Source organism: Cricetulus griseus, chromosome 4 (genome assembly GCF_003668045.3).
Source record: "Cricetulus griseus strain 17A/GY chromosome 4, alternate assembly CriGri-PICRH-1.0, whole genome shotgun sequence".
Taxonomy (NCBI): Eukaryota; Metazoa; Chordata; class Mammalia; order Rodentia; family Cricetidae; genus Cricetulus; species Cricetulus griseus.
In genome coordinates, this window is record NC_048597.1 from 123,450,072 (window position 1) to 123,467,771 (window position 17,700).

At 42.6% G+C, this 17,700-nt stretch overlaps 1 protein-coding gene and 1 pseudogene across 1 annotated transcript; both read left to right on the top strand.

Moving 5' to 3' along the window:
• Nucleotides 1-2,336: 2,336 nt before the first annotated feature.
• LOC113835588 (electron transfer flavoprotein regulatory factor 1-like) lies at nucleotides 2,337-4,760 on the top strand. Its single transcript, XM_035444194.1, has 2 exons — nucleotides 2,337-2,603; nucleotides 4,713-4,760. The coding sequence occupies exons 1-2, from the start codon at nucleotides 2,376-2,378 to the stop codon at nucleotides 4,758-4,760; spliced, it is 276 nt and encodes a 91-aa protein (XP_035300085.1). The 5' UTR covers nucleotides 2,337-2,375.
• Nucleotides 4,761-15,896: 11,136 nt separating this feature from the next.
• Nucleotides 15,897-16,879, top strand: LOC100758233 (annotated as a pseudogene).
• Nucleotides 16,880-17,700: the final 821 nt, after the last annotated feature.

A 17,700-nucleotide genomic window follows, 5' to 3' on the forward strand; every position in this document is an offset into this window, starting at 1 on the left:
ACTTGATAGCTGTGTCCCAGTATTTATTCTTACTTAGTTTCTATCATGTCTCTTCTCTTTTCATAAATCATTCTTTTTGCAATGATTTGTGTCAGATGATTCTTGCTTTTTTTTTTTTTTTGGTTTTTCGAGACAAGGTTTCTCTTGGCTTTGGAGGCTGTCCTGGAACTAGCTCTTGTAGACCAGGCTGGTCTCGAACTCACAGAGATCTGCCTGCCTCTGCCTCCCGAGTGCTGGGATTAAAGGCGTGCGCCACCACCGCCTGGCTGATTCTTGCTTTTAATTCACTTGTTTTTTTTTATTACTTTTTATTTTTAAATCAAAAATATTTATTTATACGTGTGTGTGTGTGTGTGTGTGTGTGTGTGTGTGTGTGTGTGTGTGTGCCCATGTCTGCCCATGTATGTATACAATGTGCACACAGTGCCTGCAAAGACCAGAAGAGGCTATCAGATTCCCTGGAACTAGATTTACAGGCAATTGTCAACAAGTATGAAGGTATAGAGAGCCAAATCCAGGTTCTCTGTAGGGGTAGCCAGTGCTCTTACCCACTGAGCCATCTCTTCAGCTCAGATATACGCTTTTTAATATACACAAAGGAAAAGTCTTTGAAAAATGCTGAAATAAAGATGCTGGTCACTATTAGAAGATAAAGTGGGAAATACCCTTGAATTAATTGGTACAGGAGACCACTTCCTGAACATAACACCAGTAGCATAAACACAGAGATCAACAATTAATAAATGGGACCTCCTGAAACTGAGAAGCTTCTGTAAGGCAAAAGACACAGTCAGCAAGACAAAACGACAGCCCACAGACTGGGAAAAGATATTCATCAACCCCACATCTGACAGAGGGCTTATCTCCAAAATATACAAAGAAGTCAAGAAGCTAGTCTCCAAAACACCAAACAATCCAATTAAAAAATGGGGTACAGAACTAAATAGACAATTCTCAATAGAGGAATCTAAAATGGCTGAAAGACACATAAGAAAGTGTTCAACATCCTTAGCCATCAGGGAAATGCAAATCAAAACAACTCTGAGATACCATCTTACTCCTGTCAGAATGGCTAAAATAAAAAACACCAATGACTGTTTATGCTGGGGAGGATGCAGAGAAAGAGGAACACTTCTCCACTGCTGGTGGGAGGGCCAACTTGTACAGCCACTATGGAAATCAGTATGGTGATTCCTCATGAAAATGGGAATGAGTCTACCACAAGATCCAGCAATTCCACTCCTAGGCATATACCCAAAAGAAGCACATTCATACAACAAGGACATCTGTTCAACGATGTTCATAGCAGCACTATTTGTAATAGCCAGAAACTGGAAGCAGCCTAGATGCCCCTCAACTGAAGAATGGATGGAGAAAATGTGGTACATTTACACAATGGAGTACTACTCAGCAGAAAAAAAAACAATGGAATCTTGAAATTTGCAGGAAAATGGATGGAACTAGAAGAAACCATTCTGAGCGAGGTAACCCAATCACAGAAAGACAAACATGATATATACTCACTCATATGTGGATTTTAGACATAGAGTAACTGATTACCAGCCTACAATCCACACTGCCAGAGAAACTAGTAAACAAGGAAGACCCTAAAAGAGACAAACTTTGTCCCCTGGAGAAGGGGAAATGGTCACCATCCCCTGTGCAAACTGAGAATATGGGAAGAAGGGGGAGGAAGCAACGAGAATGAGAAGGGAAGAAAAGGAAGGATGCAGAGGTCCTGAGGGAGCAGAAATTTTGAGTCAGTTGTAGATTAGAAGAAAGGACATATGATAGGTAGGGTTTTAGTTGAGGGGGTGGTAGAGGAGGAAGGGAGGGAGAAGGGAATTGGGATCGTCATGTAATTCAATCTTGTTTGTAATTCAAATATATAAAAAAATAAAAAAAAATAAAAATTATAAAAAGGATGTTGGTCACTACATAGCTATTTCGTATCAACAAGAGGTAGGACAAAACCTCCAAACCTGCATCTACTCTAGACTGCTGATAATCCTGATGATGCTCTAGAAGATGAAAAGAAGATAAGGATTCGAGCTGGGTTACTTTCAGCATCACAGGTCAGTTTGCTGCTGCTGGTATCTGCTCAATCCCTAAATCACACAGCATGCTAAATGCAGCTCTAGAGAGAATTTGACCTGGCAAGTCTCCTTCGGCATGTAGATTCAATCCACTTTGGAAAGTTAGAAAATACTGAAACAGGGGCTTCCTGCCCACTTCAGGCCGGCGCCCAGTCCCCCCGGGCTGCAGCCAGAGCATTTAAGGTCTCGAAGTGTGGCGGTCTGAGCGGTTCATTCCCGGGATCCGGGTTGCCAGTGGTGAAGTATGTTATGTATAAAAGTGTATTAATTCCATGTTAAATGAAAATGGCCAATTCTTTACGAGGAGAAGTACTGGCTCTTTATAAAAATCTGCTGTATCTTGGACGGGACTATCCAAAAGGAGCAGACTATTTTAAAAGGCATTTGAAGAATGTTTTCCTTAAAAACAAGGATGTGAAAGACCCAGAGAAGATCAAAGTGCTTATTGCACTGGGAGAATTTGTAATGAAGGAGCTATTGGCCTTATACTTCCTTAGGAAATATGGTGTCAGTGAGTGGGATGACCCCATGCTACAAGGTTTCCAGAGAAAGAGGTAAACCTGCTGCCACAGCCTGCCCTGTCGGGCTGCTGAGAGGCATCAGTCAAAATCCATATGCTTGAGCCGTTGCAGTGCTCTTGGGCGTTGGACTCGGCACTTCTAAGATGATAAAGACAGATCCAGATAAAGAGAAACCTCTAAATGTTTACACTACATTAAAAAATATATGTAGGCTTGTGAGAGAAAAAAATAACAGGAGGAAATAGAGTAGCCGGTTGTGGTGGCGCTGGTAGGATTTGCTGAAGGAAGCAGAGGCAGGCAGATTTCCACAGAGAAACCCTGTCTCGGGGGAAAAAAAAAAGAAAGAAAGAGTAAAAATAAAGTAATAAAACAGCCACATAAAGCTGGAAAATGCACAGAGAATCTGGATACTTTATGCCATATTGTTGTCTTTAAATTGTTTGATTGCCGAGGAAAGAATTACTGCTGCTAAAATACATTTGATTATAAATGCTGCTAAATTAATCCAACTTATACATTTAAAAAATGCTTTGACTTCAAAATTTAAGTCTAAGGACAGGCTACTTGGAAAAAAAGGTTTTTTCTTGTGTTTCCACAGAAAATGAAAAGCTGTGGATTCCTTCCAGACTAATATGGTTTGATCAAGCAAGACCCGCTGAAGCTGAGATGATACAGCCTTACAGACTACAAAAACAAGGACTTGGTCAGGTTTCTATGTTTTGTCATGATCCCCATGGTATAAACATTGCCCCCAATCATCAAGAAGCAGTTTAGAAAGAAAGACACCCATATTCCCAAATATTGTTTATAAATGTTTGTTTTCATTTAAATGGGGTTAGTTATAAATGATAATGAGCATAGTCAATCTCTTTTTAAAGAAAGAAAAGGGGAATAGGATATAGGAATGAGTACTTTACATTGGTATAGATTTTCACTTATTGATACAACTTTAAGGTCAATTTTGTGATATGTATATGTCTCCTCTTGTTTAGGTATTGTGTTTATACAGATCTTTTACCTGTAATAGTCAGAACTTAGGTTAGTTAGGTTTTCTAGATATAGAGATGTATTTGAGATGGTTAGGTATTCTTCAAACCTTTCAAAGACCTACAGAAACATGGCATTTAAATGGTTTAGGGTATTTCTTGGCACTGAGACACAACTGCTCCTGGCACACCAATTATGTCAGAAAGGAGGATGGGCATTGAAGAAACTCATTATGGAGTTTGCTTTCAACATGACAAGATTAGCTGTTTGGGCAAGAAACTGCTCTTGCTGGACTGTTTGTTGCTGAATAAACTGGACATGCAGGACCCACAAGAAAATGACTGCTGAACTTACAAAACAAGACAGTACTGAAGGGTTCCTGTTAAATGGAGAAGTATGCTAGACACACTGTGGCCTATAGGCTGAAGATGGATGCCCCAACATTACAGAGGAACTTTGAGTGACTGTCCAGGTAGCAAGATGTCTCTGTCAATTCTAGAACTTATATATAGTATCCTTCTGTGGTCTTTGATGGAGTTGAAGACAGATAGTTATGGTTATAGTTTTCTTCAGTTATTATAAAAGATAAGTTATCCTTCTTTTTATTTAGACAGAAAAGAGGAGATGATGGGGGAAATACTTCTGTGTATGTTTTTCTTATTGATTGTTAAATAAAGTACTTGCTTGGTCAATGAGACAGCAAGTTAGGCTGGACTAGGTAGGAGTCAAAGAGGATTCTGGGAAATGTAGTAGAGAAGTGGTGTTCCAGGCACGAAGTGACATAGCAAAGAGACTCATATTTAAGAAGAGGAAAAAGGAAGTGTCGCTCTCTTTTCCCATTCCTGCTCCAGCGGCAGGATGTGATTCACCAGCAAGGAGAGACGCCAATAAGGCGTCCGATAAGATAAGTCTTATAAAATATATAGATGTATGATAATTGAGACTGAGCTAACAGATGAGAATCCTAGTCATTGGCCAAGCAACATTGTACCTAATACAAGTCTCTCTGTGTATTTATTTGGGCCCTAACTTGGTGGGTGGCTGGCATAGAGCTCACACGTGGCGGTGGGGCTCAGGCAACTTTTGGTGGAAAGATTTATTGAAACAGAAATACAGAGCTATGAAGCAACCATACTATTCAGATACCAACAACTAACCAGTCATTGCCACCAATGTCTGGCTGACCATCAGTGTTAGCTGTTTGTGTGTACCAAGTATTATAAAATAATCCAGTTTACAATGGCAAGATAAATGTTTAAAAAGCCAGAGTTGCCTTACTGTACTAAAAAACACTTCAACCTCACTGACACTGAGAGCTCTACTCAATCCTTTGTGCTCAAATTTTATTAGAATAGCAACTTTAGCACATTTCATGAAAATACAATTTTGAAAGAAAATACGCCTAATTCTCTAATCTGCTATAGCCAATTATTCTTAGTCTATTTCTCCATTTACAAACGGTGTCTGACAGGTTTACCCTTTAGCTCGTGAGCCTTTGTTTTGTTTTTCCCTCCATCTGGTGTACAGAAGTGCATTTTCAAGGCTCTCTACAAATACCTCCTCAAAAATTATCTGAATGCAGTTATCAAGTAAGACATATGAAGGTGACTTTGACCCTGAGATGCTCAGTAGATGAATGGCATTATATAGCTATTATTTCCATTATTCTTTGTGCTGCTAGCTCCCCTGAGTCCCAAATTACCTGTCCTGCTTGTACTAGCTTTCATGAGGAGTGGCAATGTTCCTCTGTTTCCATATTACAGCAGGGTAGACAAAAAGCATACTCTTTTAATTAAAAGCTAATGTGGAGTGGACCTAGCACGGTCAGGACTAAAAGTTGATGCAAAACCTTAAAACATATATGTAATATTCTTAGCAACTTTATAAATAAAGAACTTTCCAACTTAAAAAAAAGAAAATACTGAAAGAGTTGGTAGCATCAAGCAGAAAATGTGTCCTCAGATATCTCATAATGCAGAGATTTACTTTAATATGTTCAGTGTCGCCTGTAGCCCATCACCACATAGCTGAGGATGATACTGAACTTCTGGTCTTTCTGCCTCCCCCTCCCAAGTGCTGGAATGACAAGTGTGCCCTGCCATGCTCAGCTGGTAATTGTTCCTATTTGGGCAGTTAAACATGAATGAAAAAAGGCTCTGTTTTGATGCACTGAAATCCAAAACCCATGTTGTTATTATGGAAGCCACTTCTAATGCTTAAGGTGAAAACCCAACACTCCCACATTAAATATATGCATCAGTTGTGAAATTTCTTGTAATTTTAGACTTTGGTTTGTTTTTATGTTTTTGAGTCTAGTCCCCATAGGCCAGGTTGGCTTAAATCTCATTACATAGCCAAGGATCACCTCAAACTCTCAGTGGTATTTCTGCCATAGCTTCCTTGGTGTTAGGATTACATGTATGTTTCACTATGCCAAGTTATATATTTTTACTATCAAGGGTATCATAAATAATCAACCAGCAGGAGATTGTGGATCCAGGAAAGAATTTCACATTCTTTATTTTCTTAGTGTATGGAAGTCTGTTCTCAGCAACAGAGTCCAGGAGCTGGCTCATCGAATGCAAATGTGATGTCGTAACGCAAGAGCACAACTGTAGAGACCAGATTGCAATCTGTATTGTCTAGTTTATTGTGAACATTATCGTTCAGCCAAACCAACGCCTCCAACTCAGTCCCAGAACTAATTAAACCTAAGTCAGTACTTGCAAGTGACTGTGGAGAGAGCTTCTGGAAGCCTGGAAGCACTGGGCAAGACTTGTTCATTGTTCTTGCAGCCCTGTGGGGGTGGGGAGCTTAAGAACCTTGTTTTTCCATTTGATTTGGGATGCTCGGAGAATTTCTCTGACTGCAGTGGAAAAAAGTTTGTCTCTCAGTATCCTGACTAGTTACAGATGACTGAGTACACTGTAGATTGGACATTTTCTGGACATATGATCATAACTGTTCTTATCCCAGACACAAAAGAAGGGTCCACTGTGAGATGACAGATTTATTTGGCTATAGTAACCATTGCAAATGTGCAAATATATCAAAATAACATGTTGTACATCCAAAATACATTCGATAGCCACACATCACTAAGGACCTATATAGACAGTGATTTCTAGGCTGTGGAGAGACATTGTCTTCATGATGTGTCCAATGGCAAGGAGCTCATGTTCCTATAAATAACCCCTCACCTGTGTGCCTGTAAGTAATCCTAATTAATCCCAACATCTCACAATAAAAATAATGAAATTAAAAGCGGGACTCCTAATGAAGAGGAAGGCAATCATGAGTGGGAGGGGATGAGAGATAGGGATAGAGAGAGAGAGAGAGAGTAGGGACAGAGAGAGAGAGAGGGGGGTAATATAGGGAAGTTATGATCAAAGATACATATATATATATATATATATATATATATATATATAAACGATGTCACAATGAGACACATTATTGCGAATAATTAATGTGCTTACTAATAGTAGGAGTAAGGTAGAGAGAAGCAGTAGGGAAGTTTGGGATCCCAGTGAGAACATAGGGAAGAATGGAAGACAGGAAATGAGAAATGACAGAAGCAGATGCCGGTCTGGAAGAAGCCTGGAATAGGGCAGTTTGTGGACCTCCAGGTCAGGGGCAGTTCAACTAGCCTGGATTCACATGAGAGTGCAGACAGCCTTTGCAGTGGGAAAACGGATGATGCATCACAGCATAAATAAACAAGCTTCCTAGGGAACAAGGCACATGTCCAGAAAGCTGGAAAACAAGAGCGGGCAGGCTCTACAGAGAGCCCTGGCTGTGATGAAGGGAGCTTGCTCCCTGGGAAGCAGTCAGGATTGTGTAGAAAGTTTGTATGTAAACACGTTTTCCAGGCTCAGCTAAAGAATGTGTTTATTTAACACCTCTCATGTAAGTACTGGGAGTTTCACAGTTATACATGTACATAGCTCTCTTGGATTCTGTGAGACTGGAATGGAATTGGTTCTTGTGAATGCAGCAGAGATCAGTAACAGTCCACAGAGGTTATATTAATACAGGCCAACAATAAAGAGAATAGAACGTTAGATTCTTCTTTGAGTTCTATAAAATGCTATGAAATGAGCAGGTTGGGCAGCAGTGATGAATAGGAAACTCTTCCAGGTTTTGATGGTCAATGAGGCTGGTTCTGCATTGAATTTCATGTAACTTACAGTACCAGGTGCTTATGCAAAATTACCATGAAGCTTCAGCATTTGTTTATACACAGCCAAGTAAGGCATATGTTCCTATGGCCAAATATGATGCATTGATCTGCTAAACAATTTTATAAAAGATTACTATTCTTTTCTCTTCAAGTTGGGTGCATACCTTTAATCCTAGCAATTGAGAGGCAGAGGCAGAGGCAGAGGCAGAGATAGGCAGAGGCAGAGACAGAGGCAGGTGGATCTCTGAATTTGAGGCTAGCTTGTTCTAAATAACTAGTTCCAGGTAGCTATTTCAAGTAGCCAGGACTATGCATGAGAGTTTATCTCATTTTTTTTTCCTTTTTACCTCTTCTTGCTGCTTCTCAGAAGCAAGACCTTTTACAATGAATGCAATTGCCTCCACAGCTGGAAAACAGAAGATAGTCCTCTAGTGCTCAGTGAGATTTATATAAAAGATTTTCCTGGGGGAGATTTACATGTAATTTTTAACCTTTCTACAGTAAATAAATGTATTTATTTCTGATATCATGGATACTTTAAAAGTATAATTTGAGATTAAAATTTATTGCATTTTTATTTATTTATTTATCGTGTGTGTGTGAGCATGTGCTTATACCACAATGTATGTGTGAAAGTCAGAGAATAGTTTACAGAAGTTGAAGGGACCAGCTTCCCTTTTAGGCAGCCATGACAGTAACACGTGCTTACCATAACCTTGTCCTAGTCACTAGAAGTCAGATGCCTGCCTCGTGGCAAGGAATCAATCAGAAGTTAGCTTGTGGAGCTATGCTTTACGGCTCTTGGTGTGCTTTACGGACAAATGTACAGCAATGACACGCAGAGCATAGCAACCACCCTGGGAGGGCCTATGGGCCATAACAACCAATTGGCCAATCAACACAGGGCAAGCCCTCCAAGCCTGGAGGCACACCAATCGTGAGCCTGTGCGTACCCCTAGACACTCCCCTTATGCTGCCCTACAAGATCTCTCTGCAGCCCCTTCGAGCTGTCTTTTGCTAGCCATCCGCCATGGCGGGTGGGTGAAAGACCCTAGCTAACATGGGGTTAACTCGCTGAACAGCAATAAAGCCTCATGCAGTTTGCAGCAAGTTTTCGAATCTGCCTGGTGATTGGGGTGATCTTGGTCATGGGCTGAAACCCTGGAGGCCTGAGTTTTCCGGGGGTCTAACAAAGTCAGTTCTCTTTTTCCAAAGTGTGGGTATAAAGGCTAGAACTCACAGTCTCAGATTTGGCAGCAGGCACCATTTTCCCTCTGAGCCTCATAACCAGCCTTAAATTAAAATACTTCTAGCCAAAAAAAAATTATAATAGAATGAATATATTTATGTTGTTTTATTAGCAATGTATCTTTCCTACCTAGAGCCTCATCTTACACAGGAGGCCCCTCTGTGTAAAGGCACATTCTTGGGCTATCAGGACATCTGGGAACAACAGATGGTGTCAGGTGGGGGATGGGACAAGGCAGGGGCAGAGGAAGAGGAACAGCGCACACACAGGGGAACTCAGCTTCAAGGGGCCAAAGTGTTCCTGGAGACACCAGGGACTCAGACCTTGATGAGACTTGAGACACAATGTACTTCAAAGCCTGACCTTTTTAAACAAGAGAAATCTGCAGACCGGGCAGCTAGGAGACATGCACGGAGTCACACAGCTTGTTCAGTGTCATGCTGAAGTCTTCTCATTTCTATTTAGCAATGGTTCTCACAAGCCATGTGGGTCCCCCAGACTCTGTTTCTCCAGCTTGGTGGTCAGAATTCTGAACTGTGTTCTTTTCTCAAGACACTCTAAGACACCTGCAGATAGGTATGTCCCCCAAGACAGACATCCTCCACAGACTCTCCCCACACACCCCCAGGAAGACAGGCAGCCCCCACAGACTCTCCCCACACACCCCTAGGAATACAGGAGGGCCCCACAGATTCTCCCCCAAATCCCAGGAAGACAGGCATCCTCCACCGAGTCCCCCACATCCCTGGAAGACAGGCATCTTCCACAGATTCCCCACATCCCAGGAAGACAGGCATCCTTCACAGAGTCCTCACACCCTGACAGGCAGCCCCCACAGATGCTCTACCCCACTTGTCCGGCTGTGCTGCTGCTTTTCCTTGGTGGTGGCTTACTTTGAGATCTCTTCTGGGTCTTTCTGTAAGCAGCACAGCATGGCAGCTTGGTATGCAGATGCAGTGTCTCCAAACCTGAGCTTGATTGATAGACTAAAGAGAACTACATAGACAACTTAGGTTGGTTAGTTAATGTCTGTGTGCCTTCGCTTGTCCGATGCAAAGCAAGGATGATAAAATGGGCATCCACTCTCAGGCAGCTCTGCATCCTGGAGTCTTGTGTCACAGAATGAGTGGAAAATGGCACAGAAATGTATTTCTCCATTTGGGAGGCTAGAAGTCTCTAATGAGGGTACCAGCACAGAGGGGCCTCTTCTGTATTCCATACTGCCAACTTTGAAAGAGAAAGAGCAAGAAGATTCAAGGTCTTGTGCAGCTTGGCTTGGCCTTAAACTTTTATATAGTTGAGGATGATCTGGAAGTCCTGATCTCTGTCGCCACCTCTGAAGCATGATAAATAAAAGACCCATAGACAGATATTGGGGTTCAACCTTCAAGCTGAAGATCAGAAAAGCAAAGCAGCTAGCCACTAGCTCTTATTTCTACCTCAGCTCAGACCAAAGGGACAATCCTCAAACTGCTCCCGACTTCACTGCTCCTCAGATTCACTCAGACTGCTATACTCTCCTCAACGTGGCTAGAGACTAACACTCAAACTGAATGTCTCTACCTTTTACACCTCTCAAATCGTGGGATTAAAGGGTGTGAGCTCTGCTTCACTCTCCAGTAGCCCAGGGTGGTCTTGGACTCAGATCTGTCTACCTCTTAATCCTGAGTCCTGGAAATAAAGGTGTGTGCCTGGCTTCTATGGCTAACTAGTATGCGATGCTTTGTTGTTTTGATCTCCGGTGGTTTTAATAAATCATAAACACTATATTATCACACACCTCCCAAGTGCTAAGATTATATTGTATAGGTGTATACACCACACCTGGCTGGAGTCCTTCTCATGGAGCACTAATTCAGTTCAAAAAGATCCATCTTCAGTGCCTCTTCGCCCCACCCCCAACCTCTAATTCTATCACAATGACTCCATGAGTGAATTTCAGAGGTGACACAAACACTTAGTTCATTCACCTTCAGCAGTGCTTGAGGGATTAGATAGCAATCATTCAAGAGAGATGCTTTCCATAGAGTGTCACTTGCAGTATTCAATAAACATTAGCAATCGTTCTAATTATTTCAGGTCTAATCCCTTGAATGCTGTTGTGTTCTACAGAAACAATCAATGCTACTTCACTTAGTGCCTCTGAAAGCTTATCTAAACTTTCCCAGACTATAACTTCCCTTCGTCCTCTTTGAACCTATATATGTGTTCTTAAGACCCATGGTGTTGAGTAGCACTAAAACAAAGAAGTCAGACTCATAGTTTAAACACAAATGACTTGGGGCCACTTCCAACGAGGGCCCACCACTAAATTTGGTGGTTCTGCTTGGCTGAAGCATACCCGTGTTACTCTTTCTGGTGAACCTCCCAGGATAAGGATGAGTATTTACTCAGTGAACAGATTTTCTGGGCACTGAAGGATGGAGTACAGTTGTTGATCACATGTTAACTAAAGGAAGACCCTGCTAGATGTGGCAGTGCTCCTGGAGATGGAGGGCTTTAAAGAATTACACTGCATTACCTTTGGTAGTCTGACTCTGAGGATCTGAGGACAAGAGAGATGTCAAAGGCACTTGAGGTGGCCGCAATCTGAGTGCCATCATGATCTAAACACAACCCTAGCGGTCTACACAAATGCCACAGACTAGCGATGTGTGCCTTGGAGAGAAGAAACAAGTCTGGAATTTATAGCTGGGTTTGCTTTGTTGAATCATGAGTCTCAAAATAGCCTTATTATGACTTTTCGCTAAGACAAAACTACACTTAGTGCTTGCTATGGTGAGGGAATAGACCACCTCCATGAAGCTTTGGTGCTGTCTTGGTACACAGAAAGAAATTTCAGAAATTATTAAGAATTGAAGCTTTTCTGGGATAGTGAAAAGATCTTTATAGTCAAAACTGCCAATCCAACTAGGCACTCAGAGACACAGGTTACTAGGGGCCTTGTCAGGAACACTGGCATGTCTTGAAAGACTGGAAGAGATGCAAGATTGAACATGTGGGGTGGGACTTAAGTCACTTAATCCTCAGCTTTCAGTAAATGAGTCTTCTAGTTCACTGCCAGCAAAGGTTAAAGTCACTCTTCTGAACACCTGTTGCAGTCCCCAGTTGGCCTCTCTATTCATCAAACATCCTGTAACATTTCCCATGGGAGAGAAAGTTCATGGGTCTGATAACAGAAGAAGTTTGTTGGAATGTTGATCAAGTTGACAATGGAGCAGAAGTACCTGGTGGAATGATAAAATATTCCCCATCACTTTAATTCCCAGACTGTAACCAGCCATGGCTTCTGACATGTCAATTATGTTACCCACAAGTCCAGACATCTATGACTTATATGGTTTCTGAGGCTGCTGTACAACTTTAAGATATTCTTGGGTGTTGTTACCTCTCCAGCTCTCTGTCATGGTACGTTCTGAGTCTTGATCTTGCATCCCAACTGTGCAAAGCACCCTCAATCCCTCTGCAGGGGAAACACCCTCCCAGGCTTTCCTTTAGACACATCTTCCCTTCCAGTTTTCTAGTGAGATCAGGATAGAGATGGGAAGTAGAAGGCTATATCTGCTATTGGGGAAGGATATGGGGAGGCTGATTTTGTTTTGCTTTTGTGCTTGTTTGAGATGAGAGCATGTTTCAGAAATATATAGTGATGATAGAGGCTCTTCGAGATTTTGAGTGTTGGGTCTAGAGATGGCTCAGTAGCTGAGCGCTTGTTGTAGACAGTTTCTGTTCTGCCTGATCCCACTGCCCTTCAGCCCCAAATAAACACACAGAGACCTATATTAAATATAAACTGTTTGACCAATGGCTCAGGCTTCTTACTGGCTAACTCTTTCTAATTATTAACCCATAACTATCTATGTATTTCTACATGGCCTTATCTTACCAGAGAACACATGGCATCTCCCTGGCCAATTTTCTCTGCGTCCTCTCCCCAGAATTCTCCTCTCTAGTATCACCACCTATACTTCCTTCCAGGCTACTGGTCAATCAGTGTTTTATTTATCAACCAATAAGAGAAATATATACAGAAGGACATCCCCCATCAGCTTGTACTAGCTTCTAGAAGATTGGAGTTTGCTTAACAACCGTGCAATTCCAGCCTCCAGGGGACCTGGCATCTTCTTGCCTCCTCAGGCACTGTACTCCTGTGACACATACACACACACACACACACACACACATACACACACACACACACACACACACACACACACACACACAGAGAGAGAGAGAGAAGAGAGAGAGAGAGAGAGAGAGAGAGAGAGAGAGAGAGAGAGAGAGCTTTAAAAGAAGATTGTGACTGTGGGCAGAGTGCTTGCCTACCATTCTGTAAAACACTGGCTTTGGTCTATAGCACCATATAAATTTGGATATATTGATATATTGGTGCTAGCCTGTAACTATAGCATTTGGGATGTGAAGACAGGAGGATCAGAAGTTCAAAGTTATCCTAGGTACCTCAGTGAAACTGATATAAATCTGGGCTAAATGAAACCCTATTTCAAAAAATGCTTATCATACTTAGCTGGATACTTAAATATAGTGATCATGAGAGAATTTTGTGCTATGTACTTTCTACACAATTTATTACTATCAGAAATAATTCTTTAAGAACATAGTACAGAAAACATAGCAGTTTCTGGAGCTGAAGAGATGGCTCAGTGGTTAATAGCACTGGCTACTCTTCCAGAAGACTGGGTTCAATTCCTAGCAGCTCCCAACTGTTTGTAACTCCAGTTCCAGGGGATCTGACATCCTCACACCAAAGCATACAAAATAAATTTAGATACATTAAATAAAGCAAAAAAACCCTAGCAGTTTACCTTTAAATTTTTGTTACCACCATCACCGCCACCACCATCACCACCACCATCATCATCATCATCATCATCATCATCATCATCATCATCATCATATACCTGTATACATGCAGATGTACCCATGCCATGGTGTATATGTGGAGTTTAGGGGACAACCCTCAGGAATTGGGATTCTCCTTCTGCCTTGGTGTCTGCGAGTGGAACTCAGGTCACCAGCCTTCCATAGCGTTGCTCCGTGAACCATCCCACTGGCCTGAAAGTACCTTTTTGTCTAGTGCCACTCACTAGAGGTAGCTGCTTTTTATTTCCTTCTGGGATTCAACTTTGTATGTCTAAGCAAGTGTCTGTCTGTCCTATCTCTCTCTCCTTCCCCACACTCACTCTGTCTGAAATAGGATTTTACTGTGTATCCCCAGCTGGCTCAGAACTTTGGAATTTGCTATTTAGGCCAGGCTGACCTTGAGTTTAGATCTCCCTCCCTCCCTCCCTCCCTCCCTCCCTCCCTCCCTCCCTCCCTCCCTCCCTCCCTCCATCCCTCCATCCCTCCCTCCTTCCCTCCCTCCTTCTCCCCTTCCTTCTGCAGTGCTGGGAAATTATCCCAGGGCTGTGCACATGCTAGGCTTTCACTCTATTAAGTGTCTCATTCAAAGCCCTGTAATTTTTCCTTTTTTGGCACAAGAGATCTTGTCTTATACTTTGCTCATCTCCTGTCTTTTCAGTATTTGTTCTGTTTCCTTTTTCCTGTGCATTTTAATAAACCCTTGTATGTGTTGGAACTTGAATTCTGTGTCATGTATCCTTGGAGTGGCTGTTGTCTCTAGGCACTCACTGAGTGGGCACAGTCCCACCCTTTGTATTCTCCCTGGTACCTTTCTTCCAGGTTTGGTGGGGCACTATTCTGAATACCTTCTCATTTGTCTGAGTCTGACAGCATGCCAAGCTCTGCCAGCTTTCCTCCATGGATGGCTTAGAGTCTACATTTCCTGACTGCTGGCTCTGGCTGGGGACCTGCTTTCAGGAGACAGTGCTTATAAACTGATCCTGCAGCCAGTGTGGCTTTCACTCACCCCTCTCCTGGAGATGCTGCCACCACGGTCTGCATACCAGAATGAGTCTCCATGGACACAGACAGTAGACAGAACCAAGGACAATTTCACTGTCTTTTCTGCCCACAGTTAGGTTTATTACTTCTCCAGCCCCCAGTGCCCTAGTACATCCTGCCCTTCCTTTAGGCCATGACCCTAAGGTTCCAAAATGGCTCACAGACATGACTTCCTACATTTACAACAGAGTGACCCTTGGTAAGAAGCCAAAATAAAGCAAAACACATGCAGAGACCCAGAGGGGGAGCTGAGCAGAGTTGTGGAGGAAGTAGCCAAGAGGAAAAGTAGGGGCTAACAGAGTTCTGGGTTTGACCTAGATGGCCCATGCTGTGTCATCTTCAGCTTCTGTCTGTTTTCTCTCACACGGCTGTAATGGTAACACCTGTTACACTTGTCCTCACAGAGTTTCTACAAAGACAGACTGAACTACATGCAGGAACACTAAGTATGGGAGAGACAGGAGGGCAGGAATTCAGGGTCATCCTTAGATACCTGGTGAACTCAAGGCTAGCCTGGTTTACATTAGACCTTGTCTCAAAAAAACCAAAAAAAGGAAAAGAAGAAGCCATATATATTAAGCCATATATATTAATATATAAAAATATTGTAGCAGGTTTGAGTTTCAGCCCCAAATGTCAGAGCATGGGGAAATACAGTCAACTTTTAAAATTTACATTTATTTGTGTGTGTGTGTGTGTGTGTGTGTGTGTGTGTGTGTGTGTGTGTTTATGTCAGAGGACCACTTTCAGAGTTCTGTGTCTCCTTCCACTGTGTAGTTTTCGGGGGATTGAACTCAGATCCTCAGGCTTGGAGGTACACTTTTTTTACCCACTAAGCCATCTTTTTTTACCCTCAACACACACACACACACACACACACACACACACACACACACACACACACACACTATTGAAAGCCTAATTGTCTGGCGGGTGATTGCAATGGAGTCGGTCGATTCAGAGAGCTCCCCAGCTCCAGAGAATGAGCATTTTCAAGAGACTCTGGAATTGAACAATGGTGTGTATACATCCTTTATGAAGTCTCATCACTGCTACGACCTGATCCCCACAAGTTCCAAGTTAGTTGTGTTTGACACTTCCCTGAAGGTAAAGAAAGCCTTCTTTGCCCTGGTGACTAACGGTGTTTGAGCTGCCCCTCTGTGGGATAATAAGAAGCAGAGTTTGGTAGGTATGCTGACTATCACTGACCTCATCAACATCCTGCACCGATACTATAAGTCGGCCTTGGTGCAGATCTATGAACTGTAAGAACACAAGATAGAAACTTGTAGAGAGGTGTATCTACAGGACTCCTTTAAGCCACTTATCTGCATTTCTCCAAATGCCAGCTTGTTCGATGCTGTCTCTTCATTAATTCAAAATAAGATCCACAGGCTTCCAGTTATTGACGCAGAGTCAGGCAACACACAAGTGCATTCTCAAGTTCCTCAAGTTGTTTGTCACTGAGTTCCCCAAGCCAGAATTCATGTCTAAGTCTCTGCAAGAGCTACAGACTGGCACCTATGCCAACATTGCTATGGTCCGTACTACCACACCTGTCTACGTGGCTCTAGGCATCTTTGTACAGCACCGAGTCTCTGCCCCCGCCTCTGGTGTATGAGAAAGGACATGTTGTGGACATCTATTCCAAGTTTGATGTGATTAATTTGGCAGCAGAAAAGACCTACAACAACCTGGATGTGTCTGTGACGAAAGCTCTACAACACTAGTCTCACTAGTGTTTGAGGGTGTTCTCAAGTGCTATCTACATGAGATTCTGGAAACTATCATTAACAGGTTGGTGGAAGCAGAGGTTCACCGTCTGGTGGTGGTGAATGAGAACGACGTGGTCAAGGGCATTGTATCGCTGTCTGATATCCTGCAGGCTCTGGTGCTCACAGGTGGAGAGAAGCCCTGAGCATGGGGAAGGATAGGCAGCTCCAGGGAAGATGGCCCCCTCACTGCCTCCTGGGGGCTCTGAGAATCAGATGAAATCCTGGAAGAACCGAGTCTGTTCCCTCAGGAGCTCCATACCCACTGTCTGGAACAAGAGGAGACGGGGGCGGGGGGGTGAGGAGAAAGGACTTTGAGCTTCTCTTACCATCATGTGTACGTTTGAGAAAACTTTTAGCCTAGTCAGCCAATCCTAGCACCTATGTCCTTAGACATATCTCCCTTCTGGGTGGACCGTGGGCTTTGTGCTCCTCAGGCAGACTCTGATCTCTAAGAAACCCCTACATCTCACTGTGCCCCACCTCTGTGTCTGCCCTTATTCTACTTAAGATACTAGCTCTACAAAGTCTTCTTAAAAATATATTTTTTAAAGATTTTATTTATTATGTATACAACATTCTGCTTCCATGTATATTTGCACACCAGAAGAGGGCACCAGATCTCATTACAGATGGTTGTAAGCCCCCATGTGGTTGCTGGCAATTGAACTCAGGACCTCTGGAAGAGCAGTCAGTGCTCTTAACCTCTGAGCCATCTCTGCAGCCACTTAAAAATATTTTTATTCATCCTGCTTCGTTTGTGTGGAGACTGAGTCCATTTAATGTCATTCCTTCCCATGAATCTTGTGGGGAGGTGCATGTCTGGGTTCCTGCGCTGTTTGCATATAAAGGCAGATGGCTGTGCAGGAGGGCAATGGGTAGGTCGCCAAGATTAATGCATTTTGTGGCAAACCTAATTAAATGACAAGATTTTCATCATGAAAAAAAAAGAAAGCCTAATTGTCTC